At 42.1% G+C, this 19,729-nt stretch overlaps 2 protein-coding genes across 3 annotated transcripts in view; one reads left to right on the top strand and one right to left on the bottom strand.

The window, feature by feature from the left end:
- Positions 1-19,729, bottom strand: part of ADAM17 (ADAM metallopeptidase domain 17) — a 443,735-nt gene that overhangs the window by 140,906 nt on the left and 283,100 nt on the right. The window lies entirely within an intron of this gene.
- The window catches only part of ASAP2 (ArfGAP with SH3 domain, ankyrin repeat and PH domain 2), a 192,536-nt gene that overhangs the window by 67,486 nt on the left and 105,321 nt on the right, over positions 1-19,729 (top strand). For both annotated transcript variants that reach the window (XM_032795190.2, XM_032795188.2), the window contains exons 6-9: positions 10,929-11,058; positions 16,682-16,767; positions 18,319-18,394; positions 18,910-18,996. In XM_032795190.2, the coding sequence (XP_032651081.1) occupies positions 10,929-11,058; positions 16,682-16,767; positions 18,319-18,394; positions 18,910-18,996 (379 nt within the window). The remainder of the gene's footprint in view (positions 1-10,928; positions 11,059-16,681; positions 16,768-18,318; positions 18,395-18,909; positions 18,997-19,729) is intronic.

Raw genomic sequence — 19,729 nt, 5'->3', positions numbered from 1 at the left:
AGCACAGTGTTTTTGCTATCCTGACATGATTGTTTCAGACATCAAGCCATTCATGCATTTGTGTCTGTATCTAGACTTTGGTCCACAGACAGGTTCCTTTTACAGTGTAACTATGATATACCTTTATCCAGGTTACATCTGTGGCCTCCTTAAGACTGCTAACAACTATCCCGTCATGGCACTACTTACACCTGAGCCACTTATGTCTCAGGTCCTTCAAGATACAGAAGGTGAAGATAACACATGCTTGAAAAGGGAGAAGAGAAAGGAATTCCTTTATATCTAAATTAATATTTCCAGGTGGTGGCTTGGGTTCTGCACCGTGTTCTCCAGCCATTTCTAGGCTTGTGAATTCTGTAGGATTCTGAAGTTGAAAACTATGTGTTTGGTCTACAAGATTCTCTCCCTTGGACCAAAGACTGATTTGCTGAAGGGGGGGAGGGAAACTATGTACAGGCAAATTCTTCGAACTGTGTTCTTGTACAACTGCACAAATATCTTAGCTAGCTCTTACACCCTTTTGTCTTCCCAGGTGTTCATTCTTCTGATTATGTTGGTAGGTATTCAGCTAATTCAAAGGCAGCAGTTTTCATAGATTTACAGAGCTGCTACTTGAAGCTCTGTATGTCCTTGAAGCAAAGATTTGTCCCTCAGTGAGGTCGGATCTGGTAGAGATCGAAATTGTGGACTCTTCTAATACTTTCTTGATTTGCCATCCAGAGGTGATGCCTGTTTGGGCAGTTTTGCAGTTCTTGTTCACCTATAAATCCTCAGCCTACCTTCCCAGTGTGCTGTGCTAATCATTAATCTCCCATAAGTGGGAATATGCAGAGACATATAAAAGAAGGAGGAGGTTGTTCTTAAAGTGTATCATCTCTACATATTCTTCACATGTCTACACACATTTTTCCCACTTTTTTTGGCGTCTCAGCTAAAGAATTTCAAAATTGGGGAAGGAACTGAAAGGCAGTTGGAACTCCTCCTCCCTTTTATACCCTTGTGTTCTTCACAAGGGGAGCAATAAGGAGGGCAAGTGACCCCAATAGACACTGCTTTCTAGAAGATTCAACATCCAGGAGGTGTCATTCCCAACAATTTTAATACGAATCGTAGAATCATAGAATATCAGGGTTGGAAGGAACCTCAGGAGGTCATCTGGTCCAACCTTCTGCTCAAAGCAGAACCAATCCCCAACTAAATCATCTCCGCCAGTGCTTTGTCAAACCTGACCTTAAAAACCTCTAAGGATGGAGATTCCACCACCTCCCTAGGTACCCCATTCCAGTGCTTCACCACCCTCCTAGTGAAAAAGTTTTTCCTAATATCCAACCTAAACGACCATCACTGCAACTTGAGACCATTACTCCTTGTTCTGTCATCTGCTACCACTGATAACAGTCTTGATCCATCCTCTTTGGAACCCCCTTTCAGGTAGTTGAAAGCAGCTATCAAATCCCCCCCCCATTCTTCTCTTCTTCAGACTAAACAATCCCAGTTCCCTCAGCATCTCCTCATAAGTCATGTGCTCCAGCTCCTTAATAATTTTTGTTGCCCTCTGCTGGACTCTTCCCAGTTTTTCCACATCCTTCTTGAAGTGTGGGGCCCAAAACTGGACACACTACTCCAGATGAGGCCTCACCAATGCCAAATAGAGGGGAATGATCACATCCCTAGATCTGCTGGCAGTGCCCCTACTTATACAGCCCCAAATGGCATTAGCCTTCTTGGCAACAAGGGCACACTGTTGACTCATATCCAGCTTCTCATCCACTGTAACTCCTAGGTCCTTTTCTGCATTACTGCTGCGTAACCATTCAGTCCATAGTCTGTAGCAGTACATGGGATTCTTCTGTCCTAAGTGCAGGATTCTGTGCTTGTCCTTGTTGAAACTCATCAGATTTCTTTTGGCCCAATCCTCTAATTTGTCTAGGTCCCTGTGTATCCTATCCCTACCCTCCAGCCTATCCACCACTCCTCCCAGCTCAGTGTCATCTGTAAACTTGCTGAGGGTGTAGTCCCCGCCATCCTCCAGATTATTAATGAAGATATTGAACAAAACTGGCCCCAGGACCAACCCTTGGGACATTCTCTGCTTGATACCGGCTGCCAACTAGACTTGGAGCCATTGATCACTAACTGTTGAGCCTGAGAATCTAGCCAGCTTTCTATCCACCTTATAGTCTATTCATCCAGCCCATACTTCTTTAACTTGCAAGCAAGAATACTGTGGGAGATCATATCAAAAGCTTTGCTGAAGTCAAGGAATAACATGTCCACTGCTTTTCCCCTCATGCACAGAGCCAGTTATCTCATCATAGAAGGCAATTAGGTTAATCAGGCATGACTTTCCCTTGGTGAATCCATGCTGACTGTTCCTGATCACTGTCCTCTCCTCTATGTGCATCAGAATTGATTCCTTGAGGACCTGCTCCATGATTTTTTCCGGGGACTGAGGTGAGGCTGACTGGCCTGTAGTTCCCTGGATCCTCCTCTTTTCCCTTTTTAAAGATGGGCAATACATTAGCCTTTTTTCCAGTCATCCAGGACCTCCCCCGATCACCATGAGTTTTCAAAGATAATGGCCAATGGCTCTGCAATCACATCTACTAACTCCTTTAGCACCCTCGGATGCAACGCATCAGGCCCCATGGACTCGTGCTCATCCAGCTTTTCTAAATAGTTCCGAACCACTTCTTTCTCCACAGAGGGCTGGTCACCTCCTCCCCATGCTGTGCTGCCCAGTGCAGTAGTCTGGGAGCTGACCTTGTTTGTGAAGACAGAGGCAAAAAAAGCATTGAGTACATTAGCTTTTTCCACATCCTCTGTCACTAGGTTGCCTCCCTCATTCAGTAAGGGGCCCACAGTTTCCTTGACCACCACCTTGTTGCTAACATATCTGAAGAAAACCACCTTGTTACTCTTAACTTCTCTTGCTAGCTGCAACTCTAAATGTGATTTGGCCTTACTGATTTCACACCTGCATGCCTGAGCAATATTTTTATACTCCTCCCTGGTCATTTATCCAATCTTGCACTTCTTGTAAGCTTCTTTTTTGTGTTTAAGGTCAGCAAGGGTTTCAGTGTTAAGCCAAGCTGGTCGCCTGCCATATTTGCTGTTCTTTCTACACATTGGGATGGTTTGTTCCTGCAGCCTCAATAAAGGATTCTTTAAAATAGTGCCAGCTCTCCTGGACTTCTTTCCCCCTCATGTTATTCTCCCAGGGGATCCTGCCCATCAGTTCCCTGAGGGAGTCAGTGTCTTTTTTTCTGAGGTCCAAGGTCCGTATTTTGCTGCTCTCCTTTCTTCCTTGTGTCAGGATCCTGAATTTGACTATGTCATGGTTACTGCCTCCCAGGTTCCCATCCACTTTTGCTTCCCCTACTAATTGTTCCCTGTTTGTGAGCAGCAGGTCAAGAAGAGCTCTGCCCCTAGTTGGTTCCTCCAGCACTTGCACCAGGAAATTGTCTCCTACGCTTTCCAAAAACTTCCTGGATTGTCTGTGCATCGCTGTATTGCTCTCTCAGCAGATATTAGGGTGATTGTAGTCCCCCATGAGAACCAGGGCCTGTGATCTAGTAACTTCTGTTAGTTGCTGGAAGAAAGCCTTGTTCACCTCGTCCCCCTGGTCCTGTGGTCTATAGCAGACTCCCACCATGACATCACTTTGTTGCTCACACTTCTAAACTTAATCCAGAGACACTCAGGTTTTTCTGCAGTTTCATACTGTAGCTCTGAGCAGTCATACTGCTCTCTTACATACAGTCTCTTACAGTGCAACTCCTCCACCTTTTCTGCCCTGCCTGTCCTTCCTGAACAGTTTGTCCATCCATAACAGTACTCCAGTCATATGATTTATCCCACCAGGTCTCTGTTATTCCAATCACATCATAATTCCTTGATTGTGCCAGGACTTCCAGTTCTCCCTGCTTGTTTCCCAGGCTTCTTGCATTTGTGTATAGGCACTTAAGATAACTTGTTGATCGTCCTGCTTTCTCAGTATGAGGCAGTAGTCCTTCCATCTTGTGCTCTCCTGCTTGTGCTTCCTCCCGGCATTCCACTTCCCCACTTACCTCAGGGCTTTGGTCTCCTTCCCCTGGTGAACGTAGTTTAAAACCGTCCTCACTAGGTTAGTCAGCCTCCTTGCGAAGATGCTCTTCCCTCTCTTTAAGTGGAGCCTGTCTCTGTCTAGCACTCCTTTTTCTTGGAACACCATCCCATGGTCAAAGAATCCAAAGCCTTCTCTCCGACACCACCTGCGTATCCATTCATTGACTTGCACGATTTGACGGTCTCTACCTGGGCCTTTCCTTCCATAGGGAGGATGGATGAGAACACTACTTGCGCCTCAAACTCCTTTATCCTTCTTCCCAGAGCCACATAGTTTGCAGTGATCCGCTCAATGTCATTCTTGGCAGTATCATTGGTTCCCACATTGAGAAGCAGGAAGGGTTAGCGATCCAAGGGCTTGATGAGTCTCGCAGTCTCTCCATTACATTGTGAATCCTCGCTCCTAGCAAGAAGCACACTTATATATGTATAGATTACACTCTTAAAGACCAATGGAGGGTTTTTTTACCAGTAACTATCTTCAGACTGTGTCATTAGAAACTTCTCATGTAACCTTATAAATTGCAAGTTTTTTTTTTAAATGTAAATTATTTAAAACCAGTTCCTTTTTCTTACCTGCCAGGCCCTGAGTTCAGTGTTCTTCTGGGCTCATGATAGCTCTAATACATGACAGTGGAACTGGTCAAATTATGACTGTTTGGCTAGACCTGGTTAGTGTGGAGCACAGGCTCTTTTTTTGTTTTTGATTTCTTTGTGTTTTTTCCCTCCTTACACTCTCATTGCTTCTCCCACGTGCTTTACACACTAACAGCAGACATGCAGAGGGAGCATATGGAGAAGGAATGCATGTGTCAGAAAAACTGCTCAGACTTCCAGCAGGCAGACCGTATTTAACAAAGTGGTGAGCCAGATCTCACCCACACATGTCAGTTTGATCAGCCCTGTTGTGGTGTATTAGATATTAATGTATCAGCTCTTGCATCATAGACTTGCTGTAGTGTGGTGTTTCTTTACTTGTTGATTTGTATTATGGTAGTGCTCCAATGTCACAGACACATTCCAGACATCATATAAAACACAGTACTTACCTAGTGCAGTACTGCCAGACTGCCCTTCAGAAAGTTACAAGGTTGGTTAGTACTGGTGTAGTCACCAAACTCTCATCATATGGACATGGTGCTCCAAGTACCAAATCAGGTCTTGTCCTGTCTGGATTGGTGGACGGAACCCTCCAGTGTTTGTGTTGTACTTCGCTTTGCTGCTCCAAAACAGATGCTCACCTTAGTTACAGATGCATTGGAACTAGATTGGGGGGAATCACTTGGGTGTGCTGCTGACACAAGTTCTTTGTTCTGCCTAGGATCTAAAGCTACATATAAATGTAAGGAAATTGTGAGCCGTCCATTTGGCTTGTATAGTGTTTCTTCCACACATTGAACAAAAGAATTTGTTGGTGCTAACAGACAATAGAGCATCCAGGTTTTATGTGAATAAGCAAGGAGAAGCCCAATCTATGCAGTTGTGCCAAGAAGCGATTCTCCTTGGTGATTTCCACATCATCACTTGGATCCACCTTCCAGGGATGCAGAATGTTCTGGCAGGCCACCTAAGCAGGTTGTTTATCATTCACTATGACTGATCTCTTTGTTCAGATATTGCCAGATAAATTTTCCAGCTCTGGGGAACTCCCATAGGAGCAACAGAGGCCAACAGAACATGTAATCAGTATTGTTCCCAAGCTGGATTATAGCCTGGGTTCTTTGACAAATGCTTTCCTATTACCATGATCAAATGGCCTGCTATGCGCCTCCCCTCTGGTTCCGCTCCTGCCCAAAATCAAACAGACCACGATCACTTTATACTCATAGCTCCAGCATGGCCCCAGCAGTACTGATTTTCAGCTTTAGTAGCCTTATTGGTCAGATCTCCACTGTCACTCCTGCTTGACACAGACATGGTCTCTCAGGACCATGGCCACCTTCTACATCCCAACCTGAAGGCCTTCCACCTGATTGTCTGGATGTTTCATAGCTGATATAGTTGGAAGTGGTTTATTTTTAAGGGAGTATAGGAAGTGCTTCTGAATATCAGAAAGCCTTTGACTAGGGGTATTTACCTGTTTAAATGGAAAAGATTCTCCATCTGCTTCTGGCAAAAAGGCATTTTCATGGCCCGGACTGTTATCCAGCATGTATTGAACAATCTCTTGTTCCTGAAACAACAATGATTCACTGTTAGTTCCATCAAAGTACACCTGATGGCTGTGTTGGCTTTCCACCATCCTGGTTACAACTGCTCACTCTTCTTCCATCCTATGTCTGTCAGATTTTTGAAAGGTCTCAACAGATTATATCCACAGGTACAGGACCCTGTCTCTGCGTGGAACTTGAATCTAATTTTAGCAAAGCTGCTGGGTCCTCCCTCTGAGCCATGGGTGACCTGTTCCCTGCTATACCTTTTAGTGAAAGTGGCTATTTAGTTGCCATTACCTCAGCCAGGAGAATGGGGGAATTGCGAGCTCTAGTATCATCATCTCCCTGTATGGTCTTCTGTAGAGAGAGAGTTTTACTTTTGCCCTCACCTGAAGTTTCTTACTGAAGAGGTTTCCAGTTTTCACATTAACCAAGCAATCTGTTTACTAATCTTCTTTCCAAAGCCTCCTGCCCATAAAGATGAAAAAAAGCTCTACACTCTAGGTGGTAGAAGAGTTTGGGCTTTTTATCTGAACCAGACTAACCATTTAGATCTTTGGTGGAACTGTTCATCGCAATTGCAGACGGAATGAAAGCCTGTCCAGCATCCACCCAAACAGTCTCTTCTTGGATATCCACTTGTTTTTGGTTATGCTACCGGCTGACAGATGTGAGGCCCCGGAGAAGAGTTTTGGCAGAGTCAAACAGGTCTCAGGTAACTTCTGCAGCCTTTCCCATCTTGGACATTTGCAAGATGTCAACCTTGCCATACGTTTGCCTCTAACTATGCCATCATTCAGCAATTCAGAGACGATGCCCAGTTTGGATGAGTAATCCTCTGTTCCCTATTCCAGTAGACTCCGAGCCAACCTCCAGTTTGTACTGCTTGTGAGACCTACAGTGGAATGGACACATGCAATCACACAAAGAAAAAATTTACTAATATTTTTCCATGATTGTTGTTCTTCTAGATGTGTTGCACGTGTTCATTCCATGATCCATCTTCCTTCCCCTCTCTATTGGAATCTGTGCAGTAGGAAGAAACTAATGGGTGCCAGGGCCAGCTCTGCCATTTACACCTGTGTGCAGTAGCATGGGGTAGCAGAGGGCACTCGGGTTGTTCCGACGGGTACCACTGAGGGAGGAAAAATCTGAGAACTGGGCGGGCACGCATCTGCAGTGGAATGTGTGTAACACATCCTGAAGAGCAACAGTTACAGTAAAAGGTTAGTTAAAGGTTTCTTTTTCCAGTATTGTACAGTGGTCACACTAAACATTTCTTCCATTTTGAGCGAGAGTCCCTGTTCTTAAAATGGGAAATACGACTGCATAGATCTTTGAATATTATTGAGGAAGAAGGGGAAAGATTTGGACATGACCACTTATATGTGCAGGACAAGAGAGGGACAGGCTGAAGATGACTTCTAGATTGTGGGTTTGGATAGTGGTGGTGTCAACAATGATAGAAAATACAAGGAGAGGAAGAAGGATTTTGAACTTTTAAGTAAAGAGCAAGTCATACAAGAGGATATGTTGGAGAGTCAGACTGAAATGTGAGACTGGATTGATGGGGACCTGTCAGTGATGGAAAGGTGTATAACACGAGTTTTATAAAAAGGAAATAGCCTTTGAAATACAAGTGATAACGTATCTTCAACACTATTACAAAAATAATTTACCTTTAAAAATGTGGTCTTTAGAGGTTGGAATCGATGTCCATTTTTGTTGCAGTAGCTTATCTCCTCTAGTTTTTCATAAATTCATATCCATGTCGGTGTCAGAACAAAAGAACAATTAACTCCTTTGAAATAGTGATTTTTCTATGTAAAAGCCTTTAAGTAGCGACCTGCTTTTTCTCATATTTGAGCTCTAAAAGGCAAAACAAACTTTTCAAGAGTATTAGAAGTCCTAGTTATCTAATTATCTAACTTTGACTCTGAAACTAGGAAAACAAATACAAAAATAGTGACATACTGTGAAAACTGGATAAGACATATCTACATAGCTACTTTTTCATTATAGGCCTTCATCTTCCCCGTTCATACAGAGTGTTTCCTTTCTTGTCTGCTTTGCAGGTCTCTACTCATTTTAGATTAGTTTTACCCTGCTGCTCACTGAATGGGTTGCAGTTGTTGATTTTAAACTAAGTGCAAATGTCTACATGTGCATGTGCAGAAGGTGTCAGCATGGTAGCTGTGCAAACACCTGCCTCTTTGTTGTGGTCAGTTGATTGTGACACTGTGTAAAGTTTGGGTTTTTAGTGTGTGTAAGATTTCCCCTCCCTCTGTCTGAATAAACTAGAACGAACTACAAAATATTTTGTTATGGCATTAAACAGTTTTTCTGTTGTGTTTTGGGGTTATTACCCTTGTGTTTCTTTCTAAAATGTAATTGCTTCATTGCCTGGGTAGTAGTTTCGCATAATTGATCTTCTTGGAAAACCTAGATTCAAATATGTGCTGAGTGAGCAAACCAGATGCGAGGAGTTATTGATGTAGACCTGATCACATTTCAGTTAATTCAGTTCTCTCATTATTTTCCATGGGCTGCTGTTGAAATTGAGAGATTTAAAATCGTTTTTTGGATACTTTCTCTCATGTTTGAAGTTTTGAAACCCACCCATCTAGTTTCCCTTGTTGGCAGCAGCTTGTGTATGGGCAGGCTACTCTGTCTACAGTGCCAAAAAAGAAACGAGAGCTGATGTCACTATCTTCTGTGAATTCTTTGCTTAAATCCTTTCCCCTTGTTCTTCATAACTGGTGCTTGGTTAATCCTTTGTGCCTGGCATATGGTTTCTTTGGGTAGATCTGTTTGTACCATTGCTGATATTATTCCCTTTTTCTCATTACATAGGCAATTACCATTTGAGATGCTGGTATTTTTAGCACTTAAAATGATGGAGTCTTCATTTTGTTGGTTTACTTCCACATCATCTGGTTCTGGTGTTTACACTGAACATATCATCCAGCAAAAGCTTAAAAGCACTGGTCCTAGAGATAAGCTCTGTGACTGCTATGTAACCATAATGAGACAGGAATGCAGAGTTTTCCTTGGCACTCCTCTTATTTCTTCCTCTGATGCCTGTATGGGATCATTCCTATCCATGACCTTAACCTGTCTGATTTTTGTCTCCTTGAAGTTTCATGGAGCTTTTCACTTATGCATTTGGTATCAAGGCTCTGTCTGGCTCCAGAAAAGTTCTGGAGTTAGCTTTTGATTCATGTAAATGGTTGTGTAGGATTCGTGTAAATGGTTGTGTAGGAGAGGTTATATGGCCTGGTGGCTTAGGGGAATGGCTCCCCCTTCTGAAGCTAGAAGTCATGCATTCAAATGTCTGTAGTGGGAGGAGTAAAAATTGCTGTCTTTTATATTTTACAATGGTTCCTTCAGACCCTGAAATCTATGAATCTCTGTGAAAGAGGGAGGAGTTTTTCTTAGGATATCCCTTCATTCCTGGGAAAGCTTCATAGGCTGAAAGTTTGCAAAATGCTAGCTCAGGGGTCAGCAACCTTTCAGAAGTGGTGTGCCGAGTCTTCATTATTCACTCTAATTTAAAGTTTCGCGTGCCAGTAATACATTTTAATGTTTTTAGAAGGTCTCTTTCTATAAGTCTATAAGATGTAACTAAACTATTGTTGTGTGTAAAGTAAGTAAGGTTTTTAAAATGTTTAAGAAGCTTCATTTAAAATTAAATTAAAATGCAGATCTCCTTGGACTGGTGGCCAGGACCCAGGCAGTGTGAGTGCCACTGAAAATCAGCTTGTGTGCCGCCTTCGGTACACGTGCTATAGGTTGCCTACCCCTGTGCTAGCTGTATATGTCCAGGGATACTGGAAAATTGCAAGGAATTTGTTTTATTTGATTTACCAAAAGGGAGGGTGTAGTAGGGATTAAATGTTTGTGTTCCACAACATTTCTCAGCGGCAAGGTTGATGGAAAGATTAATTCTGGTATATCCCCTGGCTGCTTGGGACTCAAGATGAGACACTTATTCATTCTCTTGAGAGAAGATGCAAGTACAGAGCTTATTGATGGTTGGAAATTCTAAACACATGCAATTCATTTTACACTAAGTTCAGGTTCTCCATTTAGAGTGATGTTAAAACCAGGTCATGAGAAAATACTGTAATTCTTGCTCCAATATAGTAGAACCCATATTACACATAGGTTTCAGAAAACTGGCAGAAACCTTCAGAGGATCAAGGCACTTGGCTTAGCACACTTTAAAATCTGCAACACAGCCAGCTGGCTGGCATCCCTAGTGCCAGCTGGCTCAGCAGCAGAAGAGATAGGAGCTGTGCTTTGGGAACCCTGCACACAGAGAGGAAGCCATGCTGACAGAGGAAGCTGTTAAAATCTAGTGACACAATTAAATTCTGTTAACCAAGTTTAGTCAATTGGGATTATGCATTAATGTGAATCATAAATGTGTCGTTTCTCTCAATGAGATAACACTGTATCTTCCTACCACTTTTTTTTTTTTTTGAGTTCCTGTGTCAGTCACTCATGATAGCACAGTTGGATTAGACTTCTATCACAGCAAGGCATTGGCTGTTTCTTGGTCACTATCAAATTTCAAATGAAATAGAAATTGGAAGTAATCTAAAATTTGCAGGACTACAAGGGTCCATTGTAGTGTACTTGATTTAGCTGTTCTTTTCCATGTAGTACGAAAATAGAGAAAGAGAAAAAGGAGCATGCTAAGCTACATGGAATGATCCGCACAGAAATAAGTGGAGCTGAAATTGCAGAAGAAATGGAGAAAGAAAGACGGTTCTTCCAGCTTCAGATGTGTGAGGTAAGGTTTAACATAGAATACAATTGTTCCATTAATATTCTTAAAAAGGAAATTTGAGAAAAGATAGATTCTGCATTATGACAACTGTTGCATTCAAAGAAAACTTGAAGTTTTTTATTAGACTCAGGATATTAAATTTTTTCATCCTGCCACACTAACTTCAACAAGGAATCTACATTCTCTGCTATTTCACGTACTAATAAATTATAGAATCACCCATGTCTCATTCAATACATTATTCACAGATGAAATTAAATAGTCTTCACACTACTACTCCACCACAAATTGTTTAGGGTTTAGGCTGTTGTCTGTTGCAGTGGTGTAATATGAAAATCTCAGTTCCGCATCATTGGGCTGGTATTGAAAAACAAACAGCCATTAGTAATAGACTTTGCCTTTCAGATTCTTCATGATAATAGTAATAATGTAGCAATGATTGTTTGTAATTGTGAAACATTTGATGTACTGCTCCCATCTTTTTTGGTTTCATGTTACAGGGAGCCAGACTTTAAGACCTGCTTAGAAAATCGATCCTCTTCTATTGAGATATTCTAGGTCAGGAGTGGACAAAACTGTCCTTCCGAGCCACATACAACTGTATTCAGAAGTTTGAGAGCCTGGGTTCGCTTGCTGGGGCTTGGGGCTTCTGCCCCACAGGAGGCACCTGCTGGGGCTTGGGGCTTCTGCCCCATTCCTGCTGAAGCCTTGAGCCCCAGAAGGTGTGCCCCGTGGGGCTGAAGTCCGAGACCCCCTTCCCCACTGGTCAGAAGCCCCTATCTCACCAACTTGCTGCAAGGCAGAGGTCCTGAGCTCCCCGTCCCCCAGTCTGGTAGGTGGAGAAGGAGGGGAAGTGGGGGACTCTACGAGTCAAACTTTAATTGTAAAAGAGCTGTATACGGCTCACAAGCCACGTGCTCTAGATTCTAGTGTTGGTTGGAGCTAATTGATTCCACATGCTGGTGTGACTGTGGCGATTCATTAGAAAAGCCCGGTACTCCTATACCGAGTCTAAGGGGTTATATACACTGGCAAGATTCTGTAGTGCTCAAACTGCAGACATGTACGCACCACCAAGCCACTTTGTGCGCAGTAACGCCTCAGTTGCAGCGCTGCAAAAAAACCTACCTTGATGAGTCATAAGGTTATTTGTGCAGAGACTCCAGTGCTCTATTGCCAGTGTAGACACTTGATTGCTTCTGCGCTGTAATTGGCCTCCGGAGCTGTCCCATAATGCCTCAAGTGATAGCTTTGCTCATTGTTTGAACTCGGCTGCCCTGGAGACATGTGCCCTTCCCCTTTCACAGCACAGTTTCTGACAGCCATTGCGTGCTGTGCTGATCTGCTCCGGCATATAAAGCAAACCATTATTGTGGAATGCTCATGCACTTTAACACAAAGGCAGAGGAGTGTGTGTGTGTGTGTGTGTGTGTGTGTGAGAGAGAGAGAGAGTGTGTTGTGCAGAGAGCCCAGTGAGGGAGGTGGGGGCTGATGTTGCAGTTTCCCCCTCCCTCTACCTCAGGACAACTTTGAAAATCCCACTTGAAAAATTTGCTGCTTTCCACTTTCCTTAAGCCCTCACCAGTTCTATGTAGGAGAAGCTCAAATACTGTGAAGATGAGCACAGTATAAGAACCTGCTGTATAGGATAATGTTCCTGATGTTGCTACAACAGTGAAAAAATTTAAGAAAAAAGGATGGTGTAGATAAAATCAAGTTTGGGGCTTTTGAGCTTTGTTGAATCTCTTCACTTTAAAAAAGCTGAAAGTATTGTGTATGAAGCTGGTTGGATGCTTTCATTGGTTCAATGCTTCATTTGAACAAGCACAATAAAATGAAGCACTGAAGGCTGTGCTTGAGTATTCAGTCATACAGAAAGGATTAAATATCTTCCATAACCATATCCTGTAGACAATAACGTTCTGTGGTTCATGATCTTGCATAGGTAAGGAAGAAGAAATAAATTAAATAAACCTATGCCACTTTGAAGCTTTCATTTTGAAAGATATAATATATTTTTCAGTTGTGGCATTTCAGTTTAATTTTAGTGATACTTCAAAAATTCCTACAGAATTTCTGCTGCCCTTATAATAGCTTGTTTTCTTTGTTGTGCAATAAAATCCTTATTTTTTCTATAATGAAGCACTGCATTTTGTGAGTGTGCATCTCTTGCTTCCCTTGAGTTGCTTCCTTCCCAGTCTTTTTTTTTTAAAGAAATGTCAGAGAAGCAGCAGCTCAGCTGTTACAAGAAGTGCTCTGTGTGTGGTTGTAAAGTTCAGCATCGCCAATTGTCACAAATTTATTATGGGTGACATGATTTGACCCTTATTTTACAGAAGCTCACGATGATTTGAAAAGCTGCAGCCTTCATATGATTTTAGAGAAGCAAAATGAGAGCGATACCCCTTCCCCTTCCTAAAATGCCTTAAGGCTTAGAGGAAGGTGCATTAAACTGCAAGCCCAGAGACCATGAGTTTTTGGTTCTAGCTCATCTACTGAATGCGGTTGATATTTCTGTGCCCTTCATAACCCTTATTTTGAGTCAAGGTTTCATAACTTGTAGGAATAACTATCATTTGCCAGTTTCACAGAGAAGATAACTAAGAACTTGCAAAAGGTCACTTCACTCAGAGCTAGGAATAGAACCTAGCATTCTGAGATAATAGAGTTTTGTCATCCACTCTGCCACACCTTTTAGAAGGAATATGTCAGTTCAGGTTAGGAGTGGGCAAACTTTTTGGCCTGAGGGCCACATCTGGGTGGGGAAATTGCATGAAGGGCCATGAATGTGTAGGGCTGGGGGAGGGAGTGCGGGGTGTGGGAGGAGGTGCAGTGCACAGAAAGAGGCTCAGGGCAAGGGGTTGGAGCAGAGGAGGGGTGTGGGGTGTACGAGGAGGCTCAGGGAAGGGGGTTAGGGTGCAGGGGGATGCAGGAGGAGGCTCAGGGTAGGGGGTTATAGTGCAGGGTGTGGCAGGGGTTTGGGGTATGGCAGGGGGCTCAGGGCAGAGGGTTGAGGGGGCTCAGGGCAGGGAATTGGGAGTGCGGGGTACAGGAGGGGTTTGAGATGTGGGCTCCGGGGTGGCAGCGGTACGTGCCAGGGCAGGCTGCCGGCCTGCCCCGCCCTGGGCCCATGCCACTCTCTAAGCAGCTGGCACCACATCCCTGCCACTGCTCAGGGAGGGGAGGGCAGACATCTCTGTGCGCTGCCCTTGCCTGTGGGTCCTTCCCTCGAAGCTCCCACTGGCTGCGGTACTCTCATTTCCGGCTGATGGGAGTAGCGCAGTCCTGCGGCGCCACTGGGGTGGTAATCCCGTGGGCTGGATCCAAAGTCCTGATGAGCCGGATCCAGCGCATAGGCTATAGTTTGCCCACCCCTGGTTTAGGTGCTTATGTGTAACAGTGTAGATCTGTGTCATACTGTAGCTGATAGATTACATGTAAAGATTTGTGACTGCTACTGATATGTTTATGAATGCAGGTGCCTGTGGTCAGAGGGGATTGGGTTCAGTGACTCAGGAGGTCCCTACCAGTCCTGTGTTGCTATTGTTTCCATGTTAAGAGATTTAGGATCTTGACTTCAGTGGGGCCAGGATTCACCCGTGGCTCTTTAGCTCAAGAGGTAGAGGCTCATGTTTTAACAGCCAAAGATCCTGCATTTCACCCCCACAGATGACCCAAACAGGGTTATTTTTGCATTTGGCTATGCTGTCTGTAACCACTAGACTTCAATCTGCTCCCAGAGCCAGGAATAGAAACAAAGAATCCTGATGGTGACCAGTGTTTTTCTTCTGTCTCTCAAACACTTGTGTAACACACTGACAATGTATATGTTGTGCTTCCCTGGAGGAGTTTATCTATGTAAAGGAAAACAGTGTGCATTCTCCTACTAGTTAATTCTGTAGCTGAGGTGGATTTGAAGGCTATGAGGGCAAACCATGCTGATAACGTGGGGGTTGAGGAAAAATACATATATTAATTTTAACATAAGGATCCTGGAATAATCGCTAGAATGATTTTATGTTACAAAACATACCAGCACAACATCTAAATTCACTTTTAAATATTCATTTTACTGTTGCATTTTTATTTATATTTGGTTAATGAGAACTGTCCAGTTAAGAATAGGTACTGCAGACTTAGGTCTAGTCTACACTGGGAGGGAAGTGGGGGAGGATCGATCTAAGTTATGCAGCTTCAGCTATGTGAATAATGTAGCTGAAGTGGACGTACTGAGATCGATTTACCATGGTGTTTTCACCACAGTGAGTCGGCTGCTGCCGCTCCCCCATCGACTCCGCCTAGACTAGATGTGATAAATTGACTGTCGCTGGATTGATCGCTGCCTGCTGATCTGGGGAGTAGTGTAGACATACCCTTAGTGTGTTTGAGACTAAGCAGAAGTGTGGGAGATTTTGCCTATGTGTCCAGAGAGTGGAAGACCTTGCCTTCAGAAAGTCAGAATTTGATTAGTTAAATGTATCTGTCCAATAAGCAAGTCTTGTGCCTCGGGGCATTGTTAATGTGAGAGAACCTTTCACCTGTAGGTCACCAGTTTGAAGTCCGCCCTACTCAGCAGAGATTAAAAGTTATTTTCATTTAATGGATGTTTGGTGGCCCCTCCATGAAGTGACCTTAGGGAGTCATAGTTCCAGCTCCCACACCACAGACTCACCACTATCCTTTGCACTAAACTGCAAGCTCTTCAGGGCAGGTACCATCTCTTATTATGTGTTTGTAAGGTGCCCAGCACAGTGGGCCACTGATCTTGGTTGAGTCTCTAGTAAGTGCTCCTCCCACAGGATCCTACATCACCATGCTCACTATAACTTTGTGAGAGTTGACAATGCTGAAATTGTCACACACACATGATGCAACTGGACAGGGGAATGCAAAAATCGGAAGATGGATGAAAAACCGTGTTTCCTCATCCCCCATTTCATGATTTGTGAGTAGGGTTGGCAATACTGAAAATCCCTTATAATAATAGGAGATATATCTATCTCCTAGAACTGGAAGGGACCTTGGAAGGTCATTGAGTCTAGCCTCCTGCCTTCACTAGCAGGACCAAGTACTGATTTTTGCCCCAGATCCCTAAGTGCCCCCCTCAAGGATTGAATTCACAACCCTAGGTTTAGCAGGCCAGTGCTCAAACCACTGAGCTATCCCTCCCCCTCTTCTGGCATGCAAACATGTTTATTGCCAGATAGCTGTATCTTGGGCTTGCACCATGGCTGGCTTGACTGTGAATGTGCATCTAGATGCTACTGTTTGGTTATAGAATGATTTCCTGAAGGCCCTCCAGGTCTCCCTCATGCTTCTTGTGATCTGACTTTTAGTAGGCCTCAAGAGTTAAAGGGCTAGGGTTTGAGTTAGCAACAGACAAGTATCTGAATTGAATATTAAGACTTAGCATTGACACCAGTTGTTTGAAGTTTGGTTGATGCCCTGAGGTCTCTCTTCCACATGGTCAATTTTTTTTCAGCTTTTCAAAATCTGCTGTGGTTATTAAAGCTTGTTGAAATATAATTGAGAATAATTTTGAAATTCTCATTCCTATAAATCACAAAATATGAAAAAGTAATTGATATTTCATTAATTTTACTTCTGTGAATTACTGTTTTAACAGTACCTTCTGAAAGTCAATGAAATAAAGATTAAAAAAGGAGTTGACTTGCTGCAGAATTTGATCAAGTATTTTCATGCACAGTGCAAGTAAGTTTTATGTTTCTTTGTTTCAAAAGATTCTATAATTACAATATTTTGCATTTTCATGGAAACTGGTAGCGGCAATAACTTTTCCAAAAATGTTTTTCTGTGTCTTCAAAATAGATCTAAGACTCAGCTGAACACATTTCACTGCAGACTTTTGACATATTCATTTGGTCTAATAGATCAATTACTGGTTTGTTGCTATATTACTAAATATGAAATGAGGTGTTAGATTAAGCTAATATTGTGGCATGTTGTCATCTGCAACACATAATCACCACATGATCGTTTGTCATGTTCAGTAATCTGTCCGTGGAAGGGAGCGAGACAGATTGGCCTGCTGGCTTTGAAATCTTTCTGAGTGTATCTATCAATGAGCAAAGTCAGTTCTATTCTCTCTAAAAATACATTGGGTAAGCAATAGTGTAAAGGTGTGTTGAGAGAATGGCTTTACTTTATTTCTAGCTGAATGGAGAACTTCAATAATGAGAAACTCAGAAGCCCTCATTAGACTGCAAAATACTAGGACTTGTTTTACTCTATTTGTTTTTGACAGATTGATAATGTAGCAATAAACTCATTATTCTGAAGTGTGAACGACATTATCAACCTGTTTAGATCCATAAACATCCATCAGGTTGTATAAAAGTAAATTTTCTTTGCTGTACTACTAGTGAGACTCAAAAATCGCTTTCATTGTTGATAATCTTTGTCATTCATCAACTTTATGCATTTCATTGAGGTTGACCAATGAAAATAATATTTTTCCCATGTGGTTCACGGTGCTGCTATATTTGTATTGCAAACACTGCAGAGTAATATTTAATGTAAACAAACTGTGTGTGTGTGCTGTATTTTTTAATCATGAGAATGTTAAAAATGTTCAGAATGTTTTTTATTTAATCAAAAAGTACTGGAGTAGATGGGATAAGGGAACATGATCATAGTTATTCGAACTGTCGGTGCACATGCATATTTAGGCCACACATAGTTCTCAAATGCTTGGCAATAAGTGATCGATTGCTTGGGTCCCTTTGAGAAGCTGAGGGATCTTCCTTTCTGTGGAAAGCTCAGATCCTGAGACATTGGACATTAAAAGTCATGAAGTTTTTATGTGCAGAAGAACCATCAGTATTCTAAAACTAGGATGTGTATGGGGTGGGGTGCCGGGGAAGAGATTGCATATTTTCAGTGAGAAAGAGGAAAATTTTTTTGAGTAGGTTGATTTTAAATTGATGTCAGGGTTTTTTAAAGGTGTTAGAGAGCTGGAATGTTAGAATGAGTTTGCAAGAAGATGGATTAGTGGGCAGATTGCAGGTGAATTGGTCCAAAGTGCATGAAATGAATGTATCCTGTGGCCTTGCAGTTTGTTGAATTTTTGTAATTTGTTGCATGGCTATGACCTCGATGTATATGGAGTCTGTGTGTATATACATTTACCAGCTTCTGCCATGTCTCTTTTTTTAGTAAAGTGTTTGTTTTTTATCAGAAAAGAACAGAATACTAAATTCTAACAATACTATTTCCTTTCTGATTTTTTTTTTTTTTTTTAAGTTTCTTCCAGGATGGACTGAAAGCAGTTGAAAGTCTCAAGCCCTCAATTGAAACACTCTCAACTGATCTTCACACAGTAAGTAGCAGTCTGCCATATTGCTTTTTCAAATTTTGTGTTCATTAAAGAAATCTAATCCTTTTTATTCAGACTTATTGAGTAGAGCTTTGAGTAGATTATAAAACTGTTGTTGTTTGTATTGCTGTAGTGTGTAGAAGTATTAGTCAGGGACGAAGACCATATTGTGGTAGGTACAGTACGAACATAGAACAAAAAGACAGTCTCTGTCCCAAAAAACTTACGGTCAAAATATAAGACAAAAGGAGATAGAGACAGACACACAGGGGAGTACAAGTAAACAGTGAGACAGCATGGTAGGCAGTGGTCTCAGCACACCAGCAGCCAAACCATTGTCAAGTTTTTTGTAGGCATATGGGTAAAGGAACTTATCGTTTCTCTCTTGTAGTTTCATTCTTGTTGATTGTTTGTCAGGAAATCTGAACCAGTTAAGCAACAAGCTGTAAAGAACTGTGTTAATATAAATAGTAACACATTAATTTTTAACCTCTGTCATGTCTGTGTCTGTACTCTAGATTAAACAAGCACAGGATGAGGAAAGGAAACAACTAATACATCTTAGAGATATTTTAAAATCAGCACTCCAAGTTGAGCAGAAAGAGGTGAGGATATAAGGTGATTTAACTTTGAAATACCTGTTGTAAACACAACTCTAATTTAATGTTAGTATTTCAAGTACAGTTATTTATACCAGCAATATAAATCTATTCATTGTTTTTGGTTAACTTATTAATCTTTGTCTTGATGCTGATGTTAAGTGCTTCTGGCAATTTTTTTTAAAGGAAGGAATCCTTGCAGACTTTTAGTGAGAGTTTGCAAAAGGACTTCCCTGCTTGTCTCTTTCTAGTATTGTAAAACACTTGAGTAGTTTGGGCAGTGCCATGAACTGTAGATAAATGGTTCTTTCTCAAACTGAAAATGAAAGCACTTTGATATCAATAAGACCCAGGCAGTAAAGAGCTTATCTAGTAAATGTAGTCTCAAATACCAGTAAGATTATTTTTAACTAACATAAATCCAAACCTCCAAATGCCTCATCTACAACAGTAACAATAGAGCTTGAAGTTCTGCTGCAATACCTCACCTCTCAACGATGTCAGTATGTTGAGTCACTTAAACTGTTCCATCAATTAAATTATTCATCTGATTAGTACAAATGCAGTCTTCTGAGTTTTAACCAGGATTTCTCAGTCAGGTTCTAAATGTACTGAGGGTGCTTCAGCCTGCAACCTATGGTTTGGACCCATGCCTCTTGTGGCTAATTATTATCTAACCTGGAATATTGGGTTTACCACTGGCTGAGATCATCACTGGTTTCCCTTGTTTAGACAAAGT

This window comes from Chelonoidis abingdonii, chromosome 3, assembly GCF_003597395.2.
Source record: "Chelonoidis abingdonii isolate Lonesome George chromosome 3, CheloAbing_2.0, whole genome shotgun sequence".
Lineage (NCBI taxonomy): Eukaryota > Metazoa > Chordata > Testudines > Testudinidae > Chelonoidis > Chelonoidis abingdonii.
Note: the sequence above shows the minus strand (reverse complement) of the source record. Positions and strands in the feature narration are given on the sequence as shown.